This window comes from Eubalaena glacialis, chromosome 7 (assembly GCF_028564815.1).
Source record: "Eubalaena glacialis isolate mEubGla1 chromosome 7, mEubGla1.1.hap2.+ XY, whole genome shotgun sequence".
Lineage (NCBI taxonomy): Eukaryota > Metazoa > Chordata > Mammalia > Artiodactyla > Balaenidae > Eubalaena > Eubalaena glacialis.
This window is the reverse complement of record NC_083722.1, coordinates 87,513,937-87,535,318: the sequence shown is the minus strand read 5'-3', so window position 1 is coordinate 87,535,318 and position 21,382 is coordinate 87,513,937. Positions and strand designations below refer to the sequence as shown.

General features: G+C 45.4%; 1 protein-coding gene across 4 annotated transcripts in view; it reads left to right on the top strand.

Annotated features, from left to right (window-relative positions):
- ADAMTS9 (ADAM metallopeptidase with thrombospondin type 1 motif 9) overlaps positions 1-21,382 on the top strand; it is a 221,351-nt gene that overhangs the window by 143,173 nt on the left and 56,796 nt on the right. For all 4 annotated transcript variants that reach the window (XM_061197111.1, XM_061197112.1, XM_061197110.1 and 1 more), the window contains 7 exons: positions 2,433-2,627; positions 4,067-4,199; positions 4,414-4,508; positions 4,624-4,718; positions 4,812-4,945; positions 7,085-7,176; positions 12,000-12,104. In XM_061197111.1, the coding sequence (XP_061053094.1) occupies positions 2,433-2,627; positions 4,067-4,199; positions 4,414-4,508; positions 4,624-4,718; positions 4,812-4,945; positions 7,085-7,176; positions 12,000-12,104 (849 nt within the window). The remainder of the gene's footprint in view (positions 1-2,432; positions 2,628-4,066; positions 4,200-4,413; positions 4,509-4,623; positions 4,719-4,811; positions 4,946-7,084; positions 7,177-11,999; positions 12,105-21,382) is intronic.

Genomic DNA, 21,382 nt, shown 5'->3' with positions numbered 1-21,382 from the left:
GCCTCTCTCCCTCCTTAGGCCTCTGTCCCTTGGACCATTCACCTGTCTGCCTCCTGGGGGCCTCTTCTTCGAGGTTTCTGGCTTGATTGTCGGTCACTCATCTTAGCTGGTATTGGTGTGTTGTTATTACACTGAAAGAGTTTTGGTCTCTTTCTAAGACTTGCATAATGTTCCTCCTGTGGCTCTACTATAGCCTTAATGTTAACCCCCAAAAGATGAGATAGGGAGAAAATTTTTTTTAAAAGCCTTCCATACATCTGCAAATTTTCAGGTGTACCATGAGTTGAAAACTCTGCAAGCTATAGGCAAAGATTAGAGGGATGGAGACAGGACTTTGTACAGATACCAGGATCATGGGAAGGGACTCTGCAAGGGGAGTGATGCCCAAGGAACTGGACCAGAATTCCCTCTAGAAAAGCTTCTAGTAAAATGCCAAAGCCACAGCAAGATTTGCCTTCTGTCTGGGGCCTCCATCACCTGCAGAGTTCTGTGTGCTCCATATTGGAGAAGAAGACTCCATCACCCCTGGCCCATGTGTGCATTTCCCTTGTTGGGCCTGACGTGTATCACTAGCACAAGAAGCCCACATTCTTATTGTTTCATTTTGCTTTATGGTTATTTTCAAGTTAACAAAGTAATCTGCACTCATGATGAAACATGCACATGGCACCAAGGCATGGAGAGTCAACCATAAGACCTTCCCCTCCTCTCTCCCCTCCCCAGAGGTGAGAGCCTGTTACACTTCACAACTCTGGCCTGAAATGGATTAAGGAAGCCAGAGGCACTCAACATTTTCAGGATGCTCTTAACAGCTACTGAAGGGTTCTTTTCAGAGCTGTGGAGGCCTCTGAATAAAACCTGACCATATTTGGGGCTCATTTCCATCTGTCAACACCTGTCTCCCACCACGTCCCCCACGTAAATGGCCACTGGGCTGCTTTTGCTTGTGGTTGGTAAGGGGAAAGGGTCTTAGCACTTGCCTGCTCAGACGTACAGCCTTGTTTAAATTCGTCCACACTGAGGTCAGGGCGTGCAAGCACTGAGTTAGTACTCTAAAATACCCACAGCTTGGACAGACAGCATTTATTAGCCATCTATCCATGCATGAAACACCTCAGACTAGCCCCGCTCTCCCCTGGCCTGTCATCAACTGCATCTTTGGGCATTTGAACAGCGGCAGCCAAAGAAGGAAGAAATGTACGCAGAGTATTTCCAGGTCTTAAGCCAGCTGGAAGGGAAGGCCCAAGGATGCTCTGCATGCCTGTGGCTGGGCCAGTTCCCTGCTCACTCTAGGACCGCGTCAAGGGGAGCCTTCCCCCTGGAAAAGCTAGAGGAGCGGCAAGCCACGTGGCTTAAAGCGACAGCTTAGGAGACACCAGGAAAAAGAGACACTGGTTTTAATAGCAAGTGAGAACTGGTGGAAGCTATGGTCCCTCACCCCAGAAAAAGCAAAACACACCACATGCTGCATACTGTTTCCAGGGTTCGTCTGCCCCTCCCCAAAGAACCTTTGTTCTTGAGAATCCTGAAACTCTACCTTAATTTTCTGTCACATTTTCACAGGGAGTGGCCAGTTATTTGGTGACTTGGCCCAAAAATGTCATCAAAATAATTTGTTGGTTAATTCAGTTTTCTTTTAAAAGTATTATGTAAAATACTTAGCTGAGGAGGCTGAACGTAATCTAAAATCTTATTAATAACCAGTTAGATGTCCCATCACAGAAGGAGCTGGGACACCAGTAAAATACCTTTTCTTTCTCCTTTTCTGTATCGTCTGGGTATTTTTAAATGCCGTATAATTATGGCAGAAGGTCTAAATGACTGCATGATTTAGAGAGAGCCGGGCTGTGGGGAGGGAAGCAGAAAGGTAACATTTAAGTCCCGATATATCGCCAGGGAGAGAGGAGAAAGAAGGAAATTAAGTGGAGGGCAGATGGGAAAGCAGACCATCAAGTAGGGAAGAAAAGTTGTCCCAGAGTCCTGGGAGAGCCTGGATTTCACACACAGGTGGTCTCTGGCGCTCTCTCCATCCCACTTGGTCGCTTCTCTGATGCGGTCATTGTAGGTTTGGAAAGGCGTGATTTGGCTGCCAGTACGTAGGGCTCTGGACGCTGTAAGTGGACCCGGTGACAGCTGGAGCACCTCCCCCAGCCCCTTCTCCCCGTGAAATCCAGAGCGGGGGCTTGAGGCACCCCCCCGCCCGCAGCGGGGGCCAGAAGGTATAGTGGCAGCCCTCGATCCCAGAAGGCTCCCGTAGGGCTGCACGTCCCCGCGTGCTGGGGGCTGCTCCTTGCGGTCCGTGAGAAGCTAATAAAGTGAGAGCTCTCTGCCGCATTGTCCCGAGGTCAGTGTTCGCCGTGGAGGTCAGGGGCCTATTGTGGCTGCCCCCAGGCCCCGCTCCAACCTCTGCTCTCGGCCCCCTCTCTTCCCAGTGCTCAGTGACCTGTGGAAAGGGCTACAAACAAAGGCTTGTCTCCTGTAGCGAGATTTACACCGGGAAGGAGAATTATGAGTACAGCTATCAAACCACCATCAACTGCCCGGGCGCACAGCCACCCAGCGTCCAGCCCTGCTACCTGCGGGAGTGCCCTGTCTCGGCCACCTGGAGAGTTGGCAACTGGGGGAGCGTAAGTAGACGACTGAGTGATGAAATCGGAAAGCTTTCGGATCTCAAACCCCGACTTAAACATGTCCTGCCTGAGCTGTCCTTCCAGGAGAGCCCCGGGTGAGAAACAGGAGTTAGCATCTTGAAATGGACTGAAGGGGAGAGGGGGGCTTCTCTGCTTGTTAGGCCGTTTGGCCTGGTGCTTAGAGGGGGGGGACAGGGGCGGGGAGGCCAGACAGCCTCCGTCTGATTCCTGGTTCTGCCGTTCCCAATTGAACGACCTGGGATAAGGTGCCAAGCGTTCATGTCTGTTTCCTCCCCTGCAGAATGGGGTGGTTGTGAAGTTGAAATGCGTTCATGCATAAAAAAGCACGTGGACTATAATGGCAACTTTTTAAGTTCCATATATTTTACCACAGTTTAAAATTAAACAGCACCCAGAACTCTTGTCACTGGAAAAGGGTTACAGACGTCTTCGTTGTTGTGGGTTCTGTGGCTAAGAATTCTGTAAGTGCTAGTCCTACATCGGGCATTCTTGGTTGCATTGGGGTTACAACGAGTAAGAATATCTGATATTGGGACTGCCCTTGAAAATTGCCCCAGCCCCCTGGCTCCTGACTACGAGGCTTTCACTGATGCAAAGTGATGATCGGGCAAAAGTGTGGGACCAGTTGAAAGTGGTTAAGGTTTAAACTCCAGCTCCACCATGACCTTGAACAAATTTCCTAACATTTGAGCCTCAATCTCCCCTCTGTAAAAATAGAATAATGCTAGTACTATCTCATAGGGTTATTGTGAGGCTTAGATGAGGAAATTATATAATATATATATATATTTCATATGTATGACTACATATGTAGGTATGGATGTACGTATGTACAGAAATGTATATATAAGACTTAGCACAGGGCTTCCCTGGTGGCTCAGTGGTTAGGAATACGCCTGCCAGTGCAGGGGACACGGGTTCGAGCCCTGGTCCGGGGAGATCCCACATGCTGCGGAGCAACTAAGCCCGTGCGCCACAACTACTGAGCCTGCGCTCTAGAGCCTGTGAGCCACAACTACTGAGCCCGTGAGCCACAACTACTGAGCTCACGAGCCACACCTACTGAAGTCCGTGCGCCTAGAACCCGTGCTCCACAACAAGAGAAGCCACCGCAATGAGAAGCCCGCACACCGCAACGAAGAGTAGCCCCCGCTCGCCGCAACTAGGGAAAGCCCCTGCACAGCAACAGAGACCAAACACAGCCAAAAATAAATAAGTAAAATAAATAAATTTATTAAAAAAAAAAAAATCTTAGCACAGAGACTGGCCCATAGGAAGTGCCCTACATGTGTCAGCTATTTGTTTTCAGCAACACGGGGTTCCTGTGCAAGCCTCCAGGCTCTGAGTTCCACACCACAAGAAGCCCATATCTCCAGGTTCCGCAGCCACAACTCTGACCCTGCTCTGCCTTATAGTGCTCCGTGTCCTGTGGCGTCGGAGTGATGCACAGATCTGTGCAGTGTCTCACCAACGAGGACCAGCCCAGCCACTTATGCCCTGATGAGTTGAAGCCGGAAGAAAGAAAAACCTGCCACAATATCTATAACTGTAAGTTGGCCAACTGAAGCCATCCTTCTGGAGCTTGAAGAACAGGTTTCATGGTTGATGTGCTTGCCTGCCTTTTTCAGAAATATAGAATTTATTTTTAAGAAATTGGCCCCCTTGCAGACAAACATGAGCGTGCATAATGTAACTCCTTCCGTCGGCCGCCACTGCACATCCTGGAGAATCACAGCCCGTTTTCGCGGTTTGTGTTTTCCAGGCGAGTTGCCCCAGAACTGCAAGGAAGTAAAAAGGCTGAAAGGTGCCGGTGAAGATGGGGAATATTTCCTGATCGTCACGGGAAAGCTCCTGAAGGTACGCGTCGGAGCTCAGTCGTTATTTCTAGCCTGGTTTCAGAGCCAGCGGCCCTGGCCCTCGTGGTCCCATTTCTGAGCCACCCCTTGCAGGTTATTTCTGGTCTGTCTTTCAGGTCTTCTGTGCAGGGATGCACTCTGGCCACCCCAAGGAGTACATGACACTGGTCCACGGAGACTCTGAGAATTTTTCTGAGGTTTACGGGCACAGGTAGGAGAGCTCAGGCTCAGAAGAGCCCGGATGCCTAGAGATCCCTGGAAACACCTCCCCATCCTTACCGGGATGTTCCCTCTTGTAATGTAGGTTGCACAACCCAACCGAATGTCCCTACAATGGGAGCCGACGTGATGACTGTCAGTGTCGGAAAGACTACACAGCGGCTGGGTTTTCCAGCTTCCAGAAGATCAGAATAGACCTGACCACCATGCAGATCATCAGTAAGTTCCATGGGACGTCCTGGGGGATGTGTCCATGGGTCTCTCCATTCAGACAGCAAAAACATCCTGCACAGGGGCTGGGCCAAGGCCCAGAGGATGTGAAGAGGAACTTAGGGTCCAGTGATGACAATCCCAGTCGAAGCTGCCAGAGGGTGGGGTTTTGCACCTTTTGATCACTGCTGTCCCCGCAGTGCCTGGGAAGTGCTGAGCACAGGGGCGGTGCTCCATCAGCTTTGTGACAAATGAATGAATGGAGGAGATGGAGGCACATTAAAGGACACCATTGCAGTAGGGGAGTCAGGGCAGCATCCCCCAAAATATGACATTGAAATTGAAACCTTAAGGCCAAATGGGAGTGAGCCAGGTGGGCAAAGCAAGCATGGTAGCAGAATGTTTTTTTTAAGATTTACTTATTATTTATTTATTTTTATTTTTATTTTATTTTTTTTGGCTGTGTCTGGTCTTAGTAGCGGCACGCATGCTCTTCATTGTGGCGCACGGGCCTCTCTCTAGTTGTGGCGTGCAGTTTTTCTCTTCTCTAGTTGTGGCGTACAGGCTCCAGGGCATGTGGGCTCTGTAGTTTGCAGCACGTGGGCTCTAGTTGAGGCGTGTGAGCTCAGTAGTTGGGGTGTGCGGGCTTAGTTGCCCCGCGGCATGTGGGATCTTAGTTCCCTGACCAGGGATCGAACCCGCGTCCTCTGCATTGTAAGGCAGATTCTTTACCACTAGACCACCAGGGAAGTCCTGGTAGCAGAGCTTTCGAAGGGAGAAGAAGTTTTAAGGTAGCAGATGCAAACTCCAAAGCTATGATATTCATGTAGCAACATTCAACCCACCCTGGGCTTCCACCAGCAGTGTACATACGCACACGCACACACACACGCACACGGGCGTCAAACTAATTTTCTCTGATTGTCGATTTACAGAAGAAGAATGGAGGACAGAATTACCTTTTTTTAAACTAGCCTTAGCGTGGACTGATTTCATGCTCCAGCCAACACTGCATTTTTGTTAAGGACATTAAATCATAGGAGTGGTTAGAGACAGCTAAAATATCCAAACACGTTCGCCCGAATAGAGGAAAAACAGAAATAATGAATAATTAATTTTTCTTCATTAACATGTTCACATAACCTTGCCTTGCTTTCCTCTGCAGGTAGATTAAATCTGATTTGTACCAAGATATTTTTAATTGCCTTCAGCCAGACTGATGAGGGCTAAGGGCAGAATCTGCAGTTTCCCACTTAGATAACACCCCGGCTAAGACCCAGGGCTTCTGCGTGCTGAAGCGGGCAGGGCTCCTGCCCTTGGAGGTTGGGGGACTCAGATTTCCCTCCCACGAACCTGCAGAAAGATTAAGGCCTTCTCTTGCTATTCCTGAAAGACAAAGCAGAAAGGTTTAAAAAGCTGCCTCTGGTCTCTAGTTCCCACCAGATTTTGTAGGATTCTCAATCTGCCACCTCCTGATCCGCCTTCCCCATTGTCAGAGCTGTTCTCAGGAGCTGCAAGAGGGTTAAAAACGCAAGCACTGTTTTTATTGGCTTTTTAAAAAAACTTTTTAAAAAAGTTAGCCCCAAACTTAAGAAACTGCCATTAATACTTTCAAGATGTGGGTTCTAATTGCTCTCCATTTTGGCGATAATAGTGCCTGGGCCACGGGAGGACAGATGAGCCTCGGGGAATAACTGCTAAGTAGCTGGAAATGCTTTGCTGGCTTATTCCCCGCCCCGTCCTGCAGTCTTGGAGGCTGCTTCTACTGGAGATTCACAATCATCCAATTACACTACATTTAAGCGAGGTGATTCACATATTTATTTATATAGGAATCAATTCCAAAGTCATCTTAAGCCCCCTTTTTTTGGCTTCCATACTGTGAGGAGACAGAAAGTGCTGGTAAAACGCAGAGAAGGAAGCTTTCGGACCCACAAATATAGTGAGGGGAAAGCAAGTGTACATCTGGATCTGTTTGCTCACTAATCATACTTTGGATTGTTTTCTTTTTTCCTCTCCCATTTCCTCTTATGATTTCTCTAACTCTTCTTCCCTTCTGTCTCCTTGTTAATATCCTGTCCCTTCTCTTTCTCTTTCTCATACTCTCACCTCTCCGCTCCCTATAACCCTGTCTCCAAAACCCCACAGCCACTGACTTACAGTTTGCCAGGACACGCGAAGGACATCCCGTCCCTTTTGCCACCGCCGGGGACTGCTACAGCGCCGCCAAGTGCCCACAGGTACGAGTCGGGAGCTCTCCACCCCTCACGCATGGATTTACATCCCCCCACCCCCGTGACTGCATCTGGTTCTGCAGATGTAATTAGAACAGCGACTCTGGAAGGCACTTTGGCCACCTGGATCACGGGCCTCACAGATGCTCACAGCCCCTAACCCAGTCACTCCGCTCCTAGGAGTGTTTCCTAAGGAAATGATCACAGCCAGGGGCCAAACTTCCGCATTCAGCAAAATGCATCTGTGATCATGGTAAACATTTAGAAACCGATTAGATATCACATGGCAAGGGTTTGGTTAAACACAGGACGATGTTAAAACAATGAATATTATGCAGTGACATGTGGGTAAATGTTTAATAACTGGCTCTCCAAGGGAAGAGGGGGGGAAAAAGCAATGCTTTGCAGCATTTGCCCATTTCTGTGGTGTAAATTTTCTCCCTGACTGGTTACAAGTCATCAATATCGTGTCACGAAACGGAGGGTTTGGGGAGAGATGCACTCAGTTGTCTCTCAAAAGCCAGTGCAAGTGGGTTCCAACACCCCGACTGTCAGCCATTAAAGATTCTGAATATTGCATGAGACAGAAAAACTGTCACTCCTGTTTCAGATGTGTAAATGTGCCATGTTCAGACCAAGAAGTGCAGAGTTATCTCCTGAATTCGCTTTCCCCCAGAGCAGCTGCACGGCAGTCTTACCCGTTCTACAGTTGCACACGTTTTTGCCTCTTTAGAGGTGTGGCAGGTTTTGACTTGCCTTTCGGAACAGGCTGTGATAATCCTCCTGGGCTCATTTTGCAAAGCAGGCATCAGTCTTTGCCAGAAGCTTCTGCAAGGAGAAGGTAGGACAGACATAATGAATTAGGTGATTTTGGACAGGAGAACGTGGCCCCAGTCTTTCCGTTGATTTACATGAGGTCTTTAGAAAGCTGTTGTCAGACTCTGTGACAAGAGTTTTCCACATCGCGGTGGGCCTTCATGGATTCTAGGAATTGGGACTGGGTGATGCTCAGAATCCCAGGCACTGTCTCCCCAGGGTGCGTTTACACACAGCCACAGAGACCATCCTAAGACAAACACATCTGAATTTTCTTTTAACAACGTGTTTTCTCAGCCCCAAGCTTTAGAAAGTATTGCTAAACATTTTAGAGAAGTGAAAAGGAAGCACTCAGGGGAGAAAGAAAATAAACAAAGGACAGAATGTTAAAAGGGGCCTTTTCTCCATTACCCAGGAATTGAAAACTTTTGAAGTGCAGTTTCTTTAGAGCACTGGATGACTTCAAACACCCCATTCGTATGGGTTGCATTTAACAGCTTATAGATTGGCCAGTCCTGCCTTTTTCAAATGCCTCAGGATTTTCTTGTTTCGATATGTGCATCTTTGGGGAAACTTAAGTAAATGAGAAGTAATTTGCCTTCAGTTATTTTAATAATTCAGAGACAAATGAACCGATTGATTTGCTAAATCCTGGCACTAAAGCAGTTGCTAAGAGAAAACCAAAGCCAGTGAAAGGTTAAGTTGTATTTTTTCCAGCCCATTCTTCAAACCATATCGGATACTTCTAGAATTCACTTCCTCAGAAGTATATTGAGCACCAGCTATATTGATGAAAGACGGGAGTTTTTCAAATCACTTTTCCAGGGAAAAGTCTGTAGAAAGCATGACTATGCAAGCTATTTTGGAGCCCTGCTTGTCCTTTGGTCTATGACTGCAGAGAAATGAAAGCAGAGGGATGCTCTGTTTGACAATCTGCTTTCTTCTTCCTCCGCCTCCACTGCTGTTGCTTGGGGGAGGTCCCCACGAGCTGTCAACTCAAGATGCAGCCAGAATGTATTTTGTTATCCTGATCACGGTGGATGCAGCATTATCATTACTGCTACTGGTGTTAATAGCGTTTATTGAGTGTTTACTATGCTTGAGACACTGTGCTCAGCATTGGTAAATCAGCGTAGCATTTAATCATCCACAGCATCCTATGAGATTGCCCCCTTTTGACAGATGAGGAAACTGAGGTGTAGAGAGATCGGGTAACTTACCCAAACCCACACTAGTGCTCAGTAGAGGCCGGATTTGATCCCAAGTGTGTCTGAGTTCAAATCCATGATGGTAGACACGCCTGGCTGATCCTGTTTCCAGACAAGACTTTTGCAGCATTCACCCTTGTCCAACAGAGAACAAAACCTCCGTTTGTCAGAGGTATTATACACCTTTCGCTAACTTTTCTGGATCATCTAGTGTATGCATGTCTTAATTACCTTTACTCTTTTAAATCAGCAACAGAGATAGTAGCTAAAACTCTCATGCCCTTTAGACCCTGAGGATAAGGCCTTTAGGGGTAGAGATATCCCAGACTGGAGCTAGAAAGGACGGTAGGTCTTGACTCCTCTGGTGACACTCAACTTTTAGAGTGCTAATTATCAACTAGGACGCTGGCTGAAAATGCAAATCCCTGAACCTGAAAAGGCCAGGAAGAGAATAAGGACAAAAACTCTTGCTTATCACTCGCTCTGAAAGAGCAGATCTAGCTAGCAAGTAGTCTGCTCGGCTACGTGCTCAGTCACTGGACACCCAGATCAGCCCGGGGCATCCTCAGGCTAGAAGCCTGGACCTTCTAAGGACTTTGACGTCAAAGCAGATCAAGTCTACCTTCTTCGATGCAGGCAGAACAGGCAGTCTTTGTGGGAAACAGGATAGGGAAGGAGAGACGAGGGCATCCTTGGCAACAATGAGGTCTGGGCATTTGTGATTGGTGTGGACGCCCTCCTCAGGGCAGGAATGATAGTAAGATAAGAACATGGCCAGGTGGGCTAACAAAGCATGTAGAAGCCCGTGTTTGAGGAGGCTGGGCAAGGAGGCTGAGACTGCGGTGTAGCCACGGTCATGGATACCTGCGTACTGAAGCCACTCAACATAACAACCACTAACATCTGTGTAGTACTGTCATAAAACAAGTTTCAAAAATATTTTAAAAATATCACCTACTCTCTGCCAGGTAATAAGCTAGGTATGTTATACCTTCTACTCTTATTCACAGATTATGTCTTATTAACCCATTTTACAGATGGGCTTAGGAGAGGTAAGCCACTTGCCTGAGGTCACACTAAAGGTAGAAGAATCAGGATTCTAGGATAATTTCATCCCCCAGACCACAGCATGATTGATGTTTGGGGCTGGATAATTCTCTGTTGTGGGAGATCATGCTGTGCATTGTAGGATATTTAGCAATATCTCTGGGCCTGTCTGCACCAGCTGCTAGTGGCACACACACACACCCCCACTAGCTGTGACGTGACAACCAAAAATGTCTCCAGAGACTGCCAGATTTCTCCTGGGAGCAAAGTTGTCCTCTGATAAGATCCACTGATTTAGACCAAACTAAATCCTCCCATCACCTCTGTGAATAGGAATCCTGTTTGTCCCCAGGGTACAGATGTGGAATTTAAGGCTCCTAAAGAGTTCATAAACTCTGTTTAGCAAGTATTTATGGAACCGACATGGAGAGGAAACCTCCAAGTTGCACCTAATCCTGGAAGTCTTCGTGGAAGAGCTAGGGTGTAATATTTAGTTAAGACTCTAAATATCAAGTGCCTAGTCACATGTTACAAACCATAACTGATATAAATAAAGCAATACCAAGTCCATCCCCTCAATAAGCTTACTGTTATATTAGAGAGAAAAAACTAACACAAAACAATTAGAAAATGCAGGACTGGTATCAATGTTTTTGAGTATCTACTAAGTACCAGGCGTTCACTCCACGGCTAATTTCATTTAGTCCCTCACTACACTACTCTGAGGGAGGTGCTCGTATTACCTTCCATTTTACAGATGGACAAACTGAGGTTCTTACAGGGTAATAATCTGTTCAGGTGAAAAAGCTGAATTTACCCTTAGGTCTGATTGGATGTGAGTCTCCGCCTTGCTGCTCTCCTTGATTTATTAAAGACCGTTTTGACAAAGAACCGGATGGTAAGGCTCAGAGAGGAAGCCTTCACCCAAGTCTGCGGAGGAAGAACATTTTTAACTCCGAAACTGTTCATGGTGGAGTAGGAAACCTCAAGAATCTATTTTAGATGCCTTTGTGGAGTCATTTTTGCAAGAGAGAAAGACACAGAGACAAATGGAGAAAGCAAGAGAGATTCTCTGCTGCGGCGTCTCCTTGGAAATAAAAATGGAAACACCCGAGGCCACGTTTGGAAAGGAATCCCAGAGCGGGGCTGGGAGGTCTAGGTTCCCTGGGCCTGGTAGCGGTGGCGGGTCCTCTGCGGTCCAGAGCGGGCCGCGCGCGCCCTCTGCTGGCAGCTCCAGAGAACGCGCCTCTGCTTTGAAGTCCCGCCCCGCTGTGCTTAGGACGGGGCGTGCTCAGCGCCGCGGGGAGCTGAAGCCCGAGGAAGCTTTGGCAGCGAGATCTTGTTAGAAAAATTACACTGTGGCATTTTGTTCCTGAAGGAATCTGATAATTGTGAGCAACATCAGGATTGCTGAGTTAGGGACGCAGAATAGCGGTAGTTGAGAGCGAGGACTTTGAAGTCAGGAAAATGGGAGTTGGGTTCTCAGTGTCTCCTGGAGAAGTTAATCACCTGCGCCGGGCCTCGCTGTCCCCCTCTGTAAAGAAAATCCCCTTCTGAGAGCTCTTGCGAGGATGGATGAGATGATGCACGTAAAGTGCCGGGTTCACAACTCCCCTCTCCCCCCCCCCAAAAGAACCCTCAATCATTAGTAGCTATCATAATTAATTAATATCTTTCTCCAAGTTCCCTTTTATTGTGTGGCCTTTGCTCGGGACGTCACGTGGACTAAAAATCTTTTTCGTTGGCCATTTATTCCAGGGTCGTTTTAGCATCAACCTTTACGGAACGGGCCTGTCTCTGACTGAATCAGCCAGATGGATCTCCCAAGGGAATTATGCCGTCTCTGACATTAAGAAGTCGCCGGTAAGGTTACCGATGGGTTGGGGGATGGGTTTTGTTTTCTCTTCCTTCCTCCCTCCCTCTGAGGCGGTGGTGCTAAAAGTAAGGAGTGTGCTTTCCCACTTCTTCAAACCATTTTACAAAGTGTCAGCAAGAAAATTTAGGACATAAATCAAAGGTTGAAGCGTGTACAGGTGCGTGGAGCAGAGAGTCTTGCTTCCCTTCTGGTGAATTCTTCCTGGAGATGTGAACCTGTGAACCATTTGGAGCAATTAGGAGGATGCCTAACCAGGAAGCTGAAAGTAGCCAGCAGCCTCTAATGGAGTGTGTGGCTCAGACACCTTGCAATTAATTAGCCAACATGGAATTCACCTATGTGAGCTTAGGGAAAGTGATGTCAGTCTGTTTCAGAAAAATTCAAATACAAACGGGGCTGGAAGAAGGGGTAATTCATGAGGAGGGTTTCTGGAGAATTAAGAGAAACACAGGCTCTCCAAGTCAGCTTTTCAGGCTCTAAAATCTTGCTGCTGAAGGTGGGATCGATGCCCCCCAGAGCACCCGCATTGCCTGGGAGCTTGTTGACAACGCAGTTCCTGGGGCCCCAGAGCTTCTGAGCAGGACCTGCAGCTGAACAAGGTCCCAGATGGTTCCTGAGCACAGTACAGCTTGCGACGCTCTGATGTGCGTACCGTTTCTCAGCGTGGGTGTATGTTAGAGTCACTTGGGAAGGTTTAAAATGCATGTGCCCGGGCCCTACCCAGATTCACTGAAGGGGAATCTCTGGGGAATTTGAAATTCCCCAGGTGACTCTAATGCATAAGCGGGGGCAGAAAGCACTGCCCTTTCCAGCCTAGAAGTTGCCATGATGTGGGGCAGGAGCCTGACCCGCAGGCAAATGTGAAACTTATGGGGTGTGGCCTGTGGCCCCAGTCCTGCCTTAGCTGTGACCTCTGCCTCCCGGTCTCAGGATAGTGAGTAAGGGAGGAAAAAGAAGAGGACTGGAAAGTGTGGTGTTATTCCAAGGTGAGGTTGCCAGACAAAGTATAGGATGCCCCGTTAAATCTGAATTTCACATAAACAAGCAAGATTTTTTTCTTTTTTTTTTTACTGTAATCATGTCTGAAACATTGCATGGGACATACTTATTCTAAAAAAACAGTATCTGTTGTTTATCTGAAATTCATATCTGACTGGGTGTCTGGTATTTTTATTTGCTAAACCCTATCAAAATCGGAACATAAGGAAACAGCTCAATCAAGCTGCTTCCACCAAGGAAGGGAAGGAACATCAATTATGACGTCCGGGGAAAATCTCAGAGGTTCCTGATCCCTTTTTTTTAGCTTCCAGAGTTAAATTTGTGTTTTGGGGGGAAAACAAACAAACAAAAAAATCTTTCTCACTTCCTCTTTTCTCTATCTAAGCCAATCAGCTCCTTCAAATCTGATTAACTAAATGACCATATCGATTGCTTATAAATTAATCATTAAAATTTTTTTCTTGTACTGAAAGGGATAAAGAGAGCTGAGAGACAACACACGTGCTTTAGAATGTGTGCTTTACACTGTGTCCTGAAATTATGTTCTTCCCTGCTCCTACTATATATTATGTTTCAGTGACTGAGAGAAACAAACAAAAAAAATTAATTGACCAAAACGTGGTCAGACTTAAAACATGATTATATAGAAAGCCATCTGTGTAAACTGTAATCTAAGTTTCAGTTCTGTTTGTTAATGTCATTACTGCAGTTTTTCTCCAGAACCTAACAATATAATTATAGCCGGGAGCGCCACCTTGTGGAGGCAAGGATTACTGCCCTGCCAAGATGGGCTGGCTGTTTCCCCAGCTTTTGGGGATTACGCCTGTGCTGAAGGGAATTGGTTTCACAATTGCCTGTCAGCACTTTTTTTTTTTTTTTTTTTAAATCTTGGTGTTCCATGACAACTCAGAGAGCCTGAGCTCAAAATTAATATCAAGGGTCTGTCGAGCACTCCTTATGAATCCCCAGGAGCCAGAACTGAGCAATCTCTAGCTCCTAGCAACCCCTAGACATGATGCTTTGTGTGCCTGACCTGCTACGCGGTCCACAGAGCAACATCCGCTAGGGATACTCCATGAAAATAGGCTCCTGCAGGCAAAGACACTTGGAAAAATTGTGTATTTTATTTCCTTCTTGAAGAGTCGCAGTAAGCATGTGTGTATTGTAGGTTGGAATAAAGTGTACAGGAGGGAAACCTGTGTGGTTTTATTCAAGCCAGCATTTCCCTAAGTCATTCGTTCTCAAACTTGGGCCAGGACTTGCTAAACCACAGCCAGCCTGGGGAGAGGCCTGAAATGTACACTTCCAACAGTTTCCCAGGTGATGCTGATGCCCTGGTCTGGGATCACATTTTAGGAATCACTGACCTAAGTTAAACCAACCACAGACCCTTCTTTTCAAACTTATACCTTTTAATTTCCCTGAGTTACCAGTGGTCCATGGAACACACTTTGGAAAACTGTGTAATGTCCTGTTCCCACCATGACTTAGCACTGTCTTGCTTCTGAGGGACCGAGGCTGGTCTCCTCTACGGCAGGCAGATCCTGGCCAGTCCTAATCTCTTCTCCAAAGAGCCCTGCTTTGATTCATCCCTCACATCATCACTCTCACTTTCCTTCACTTTTCTGCTGGGAGCTACAGAGAGAAAAACACAATGAAACCCTCCATTTTCCAAACCCGCTTGGCGATAAAATGTTTTCCCCAAGCGAAACTAAAGGAAAACTCTAGTCATTCAGGGTAAAACTGAATTACTAGAACCACATGGAGGGCAGGAACATGGTCTCACCAGCAGGAACAGACCTGGTAAAAACGAGTCTCAGTGTCAAGGTTCATTCTTGGCTGCCTGTGTGTAGTGGGAGGAATTCTTTTTTTTTTAACTCATAAGAATGATTTTTGTTATTGAAATAGCTCCTATGTATTGGGCAATTTATATGCATTCAATCCCATTCCTCCAGCTTTCTCATCAGATTCTTGGGAGGGTACTGAAATCAAAGCCTACAGAGGCTGCAGAGTATAGAGGTTAAGCCCCCAGACCCTTAAGTCAGATCGCTGGACGTGCTGTTACTAGCCTTGCCATCTTGGGCAAGTTATTTAACTTCTCAGGGGTCTCAGTTTCTTCCCGCATAAAATGGGGATCCTGGTGGTCCTTACCCAGTTGGGTTCTTGCGGAGCATAAATGAAATAGGGAGATAAAGCTGTTTGCGTGTCACTGGGCAGGCAGCAGGGGCACAGTAAGTATTAGCTGTTAATGTTACAACATTTTCATAGGCCTGAGGCTTGCCGTAAGGTTGCAGAATTGGTCAAGGTGACGAAGGAAGCAGGCTTGCTAGCAATGGAAGGACAGGGGACTGCAGCCTGAGCAGAGGCTAAGCCTGGACCTGGCTGGCCCCCACTGCACCGCATGGATTTTGTCCATGTGGGCCCCACCCCACCTGGGAGTAAGGCATGTGGGACGCCCCCTGGACCCAGGGATGGACCGCTAGACAGATGCTTCAGCTGTACCGGCTTGGCTTAGGGATACCAAGTTTCTACTCTGATTGTGTGTGAGGGGCAGCCAGACAGAAAGGGGGGCTTGGCCCGGTTGTGAGACTGGAGAGAAAAGGTTGGCATTCTGAGCTCCTTCGCCGGTGATACTCTGTGCAACCTCAACTCATGAATGTGCTCAGGATGTGAAAGGGTCCTCAGCCCCCATCGGGACGATCCCCCCACCCCCAGAAAGATGCCCCTTCTCAGAGCTGTTGTCTGGCCTTCTGTCCAGGAGGAGGTTCCGGAATGGCCTTCAGAGCCAGGCACAGTGAAGGGCAGGATGGGAGAGGTGCCCTCAGGCCTCTGTGCTGCTTCGTGTACCTGGGGGATGGGCAGGGTCCACAGGGAGCTGGGGACCTGTGTTTCTGAGGTACCTGGCCTTGGGGCCCAACGGTCATTCCTTATTCTAGGGGAAGAGCTGTAAATGGAAGAATTGCTTTGAAATTAAAAATTAATGAAAGTTGCATTACCATGGGGGAGATGGACTCAGTTCCTATCTTTTAATCTTTTAGTTCATTTACAACCAGTGGAGTTAAAGTCACGTGATAAATACCTGTGTGTGTGCACGCACATAGCAAGCATAGAATCAGTCCTCACGTATCTACCATAAGCCGCCTCCTAACCCACAATTCATCTGTGAAAATCCAATTATCCACCAAGTATGAAAATCATATTACAGACAAGTAGAGTGAAACTACCTTTTATATATGTGTACATTTTATTCTGTACGAACCCATAGAAGTTAGATGTTTATACATATATTCGTATATATAAGTGTGATTAGGACTATAGTCGGAAAAAAAAACAACCAAATACTGTGTTTTATGGGCAGTTTCATCCCCAGCATACTGCAAAGAAATGCAAATAAGCACATTTCAATCAAAGATGTGTTGGCTTTGCTAAATTACATGAGTCAACCTACCTTGGTCATATTGACTGCAAAAAGCAGAGTAATGAGTGAAAAGTATGAACTATAAACTATTCTTTTTTTTTAATAAATTTATTTATTTTATTTATTTATTTTTGGCTGTGTTGGGTCTTTGTTGCTGCGTGAGGGCTTTTCTCTAGTGGCGGTGAGCAGGGGCTACTCTTCGTTGCGGTGCGTGGGCTTCTCATTGCGGTGGCTTGTCTTGTTGTGGAGCACGGACTCTAGGCGTGCAGGCTTCAGTAGTTGTGGCTCGCGGACTCTAGAGCGCAGGCTCAGTAGTTATGGTGCATGGGCTTAGTTGCTCCGCGGCATGTGGGATCTTCCCGGGCCAGGGCTCGAACCCGTGTCCCCTGCATTGGCAGGCAGATTCTTAGCCACTGTGCCACCGGGGAAGCCCTATAAACTGTTCTTAATGGAACAGAGGTCGTTCATTTTAATTATATGTAATAGCTCAAACTCTACTAACAAAGTATTTATTGGAAAGAGATTTTTAGAGGGCTTGCTTTAATGAAGAAATAAAAATGATTTCCAATTAGTGTTTCATTGTATGCGAGCGGGTGCTTCAAAAGTGCTGGAAAACATACCTTTTTTCTCTGAAGTAGGCACTGTTTCCATGACAATCATGTTTATGCTATTCATTTTCTCAGCATATTTTTTTTATTCTGTAATAGAAATAAGTTTTAGTTCAGCCTTTACCTAAATCAAATTGAGTCCTAGTTAATGCAATAACATGAAAATTGCAGAGCTAGTATCAGCGATTTTATAATTACTCAGACTGTTCCTCATCTCCATGAGAACAGGCTATGATGGAAATCCACACATAAGAAACACCTTTATGACAATGATCGCTAATACTTATAGAGTACTACATTAGGCCAACTGCTATGCTGAGCACTTTGTATGCTTACTTTCATTTGCAGCAAACCTATAAGGGGAGACTCATCCCCATTTTACAGATGCACCAGGAAACTGAGGTTTAAAGAGGTTATTAAAGACATGATACAATCCTGAGGCAATCTGATCTCTGCTGCCAGGGCAGGAAGAGTTTGGGTAAAAAGTAAGCTTTGATGAGACAAAAGACATTCCTACTATGTCAGCATCCTTAGGGCCACCAAACCTATACTTCAGCTTAGAGAAAAAGTTCCTGGCTAGAAAACCAGTTGGTCTGGCATCAAATCTAGTTGGTAGTGTCAGACTAGCTCCAAAACTAACAGGGGTCCCTAAAACCAAGACCAAGTAGGGTGATCGAAATCCATCTCCCAACTTAACCTCACTCATAATCAAAAATATGCAAATTTTTAAAAGAGTAGAACTATTTTTTTTTTTTCTTTTTTTGCAAATTTGGAAAGTTTTTCCTTTTTCTTTTTCTTTTTCTTTTTTTTAAGTGAGAGTATCCATTGTTTTCAAGAGACTTTCATAGTTTGGCCATATGAATCAAATACAGCCCAAAGATATCCTGAAATGCATGCACAAGTATGGTTCACACCAGCGTTAGTCCCAGTAGAGGAAAACGTAAAACACCTTAGATGCCAAACCTTGTTCAGCAGTCAGGGGTAGGGGGTGGCTCATATGACATGGTAATTTACAAACTGGGATATGGTGCCACAGTTAAACAAGGAGCTTTTCATAGCATGGGGAAGCATTGGGGTGACTGATTAGCAGGGCCATCTGAATTGCAGTTCACCAAGAAGAGTGTACTTGTTCAGCCTTTTTCTTTCACTCATTCGCCAGATGTGTATTAAGACTGCCGTGAGCCACACACAGCTAGCTTCTGGAAACCCTTGGATTTTAACAAGGCACTGGCCTTGCCATCATGGGGCTTACATTCTAGGGGGAAGACATTAATAAAGAGAGAACTACCCCATGTTATAGGGTGCTGTGCAGCAGGTAACTGCGTCAGAAAGGTTTCTCAGGGGAAGTGGCCTCTGGGCTGGGTTCTGAAGAATTTACTGGGCAAAAGTTGGGTGGTCCAGTGCACACAGAGAGGGAGAGGGAAGAGAGTTCCAGTGAGAGGAGTAGCATGTGCAAAGGCCCTGTGTTATAAGAGGCATGTTAGAAGAACAACCCAAAGAAATGCGGAGGAGGGGGAGTAGAGAGAAAAGATGGGATAAGACAAATCCAGACAGGCAGGCAGGATCAGTCCGTACAAGGCTGGAGACCAGGGTTCAGCAAACTTTTTCTGTAAAGGACCAGCTAGTAAATATTTTAGACTTTGCCAGCCAAGAGGTAAAAATCATTGATACTATATACATATTTATATGACAAGAGCAAAAACAAATTCACATAAAAATTTTAGTGATTAAATTCAAAGTGTAATAATAATTGAGTATAAATTTTTGTTTTCCACATCTACCAAGGAAAAGAATGAAATATTGAGAGAGGACAACATTTTGCTTAATCAGTGTTCTCTGCTATCAAAATTGATTCTAAATGTTTATTTGTTAATGCTGATCTGAAATGAGATTTTCTGTACTTCATCTTTATAAATGTCATTTTGCAGGGATAGGTATTGCCAAATACTAATATTGTCCACAACCATATCATTTTAATTGACCATATTCATGCCTTGGCAGACGTTGGTAGAATTCTATTAGATTTTTCACTTGATATTTGCCTTTCAGCGTGTCATTACATTACAGATGAATCACTTGTAATTGAAGGTGAGATGGAAGCTCCTCAATTACCTCATTAGATGGATTTTGAAATATGAAAATTTCCTTTGCGCTTATGTCCAAGTCCAAAAAGTACTGCTGGAACTGTATTTCACGCTCAGAAAATATATCCACTATAAATGTACGTGGAATAGCGATAAAGCTTCTTGTTTTAACATTTGACGGAGTGGGAAGTGTACAACCTGCCTTAACATGATTTATGATTCAAACAATGTTAGTTATTGAAATGACTTTACCACAGTATAACTTTTGCCTATAAGTGCAGTTTTTGCCTTGTAATTTTAGCTCCCACTCATTAAGAAACATTATCAAGTCAGTAGCAAAAGATAATGTCCAAAGCCATTAAGTGTCCAATGACAGTGATTGAGAACAGTTCTTCTTGTTCAGAAAATTTTTAATCCCAGCCCTGAGCTCAAAATTCACAATAAAACTTTACCACTGCTGAGTTGTCAATCTGCTGTGTGTGAGGATAAGTCAGGGTATTCAGCTTCTGGTCCTGACCCCAAATTTCCAAAACTGATGAAGGTTAAGTTTATGATAGAAAAAGAAGTTCATTATTAACACCACCAGTTATGTAACACCAGGTAGGTTCATGTATTTTCCACAATGAATAATCACAGGCTTTAAACATCTTTCATTTTCACAAGCTTTGTAAATCGGTCCAACTAAAGCTTTTCCCGCTCCGCACATATTTCTTACCATTATTAGTTGTGAACGCATCTTAGCAGATTACACTTCAGTTTTTCTGCGCTAGTGTTTTCTCAACCTCTTTGAAATACTTCCGCATAGACCATTCATGGAGACTTAATTCTTTGATCACTTCAAACTCAGCATGGTCTCCTCAAATAAACAACTGAAGAGTATCAGTAAAATCTGTCTACTCACCAAAAGTCAAAGGAAACCACTCCAATTATTTGCTTTGTCTTTTAATTGATTATTGATGCGGCTCCCAAATGTCATTAAATTGTTGAGCAACTGGTCTTACCAAAAGGATAACAGTCTTCAACAAGTTGATTTTCTCTGGACACATTTCTTCAGCAATTACAATTAAACAAGATATCACTAACTCAAAGAAAACATTTGTTTTGCTAACAAATGAGCCATTTGGAAACTTACACATTTTCATCTTTTATTCTTGCTCATTTTGATTTTTTATTTTTGTGAAGAATTACACTGTGGTGAGATATTCTGTTCTAAGTTTTCTAAATTCTTGACCGTTGCTCTCCTGTGAGTTGGGAATATTGTGACACATGCCGAATGTGGTGATGTTGGTATATCGTATTCTTTTAGCACAGCTGCCATGTCGTTGCATGATGAACACAATACTTTGCCATCTAAATGTGACAACAGAATAAGCCACATGCTACTGTACCTTAAAAGTGCAATAGTCAGGGGCTTCCCTGGTGGCGCAGTGGTTGAGAGTCTGCCTGCCAATGCAGGGGACACGGGTTCGAGCCCTGGTCTGGGAAGATCCCACATGACGCGGAGCAAATGGGCCCGTGAGCCACAACTACTGAGCCTGCGCGTCTGGAGCCTGTGCTCCGCAACAAGAGAGGCCGCGATAGTGAGAGGCCCGCGCACCGCGATGAAGAGTGGCCCCCGCTTGCCACAACTAGAGAAAGCCCTCGCACAGAAACGAAGACCCAACACAGCGATAAATAAATAAGTAAATAAATTTAAAAAAAAAAAAAGAGAGAAAAAGAAAACCTTTAAAAAAAAAAAAAAAAATGCAATAGTCAGGACTTCCCTGGCAGTCCGGTGGTTAAGACTTCACCTTCCAACGCAGGCGGTATGGGTTCGATCCCTGGTTGGGGAGGTAAGAACCCACATGCCTCATGGCCAAAAAAACCAAAACATAAAACAGAAACAATGTTGTAACAAATTCAATAAAGACTTTAAAAAATGGTCCACATTAAAAAAAAAAAAATCTTAAAAAAATAAAGTGTAATAGTAAAGTCTACTTTTGTCTTCTTTTCTTGTTTTGACATATACTGGTAATAAAAGAAACGAAAGAAAATGTTATGATATAGCAACACTCATGGCACTCAAAACACTATCACGTTACACTGTGTCACTGTGACGTGTGTGCAGAGTAGCAGTGTGAGGCTGCAAGGGCCATCTTGACCACTCACCCCTGCTG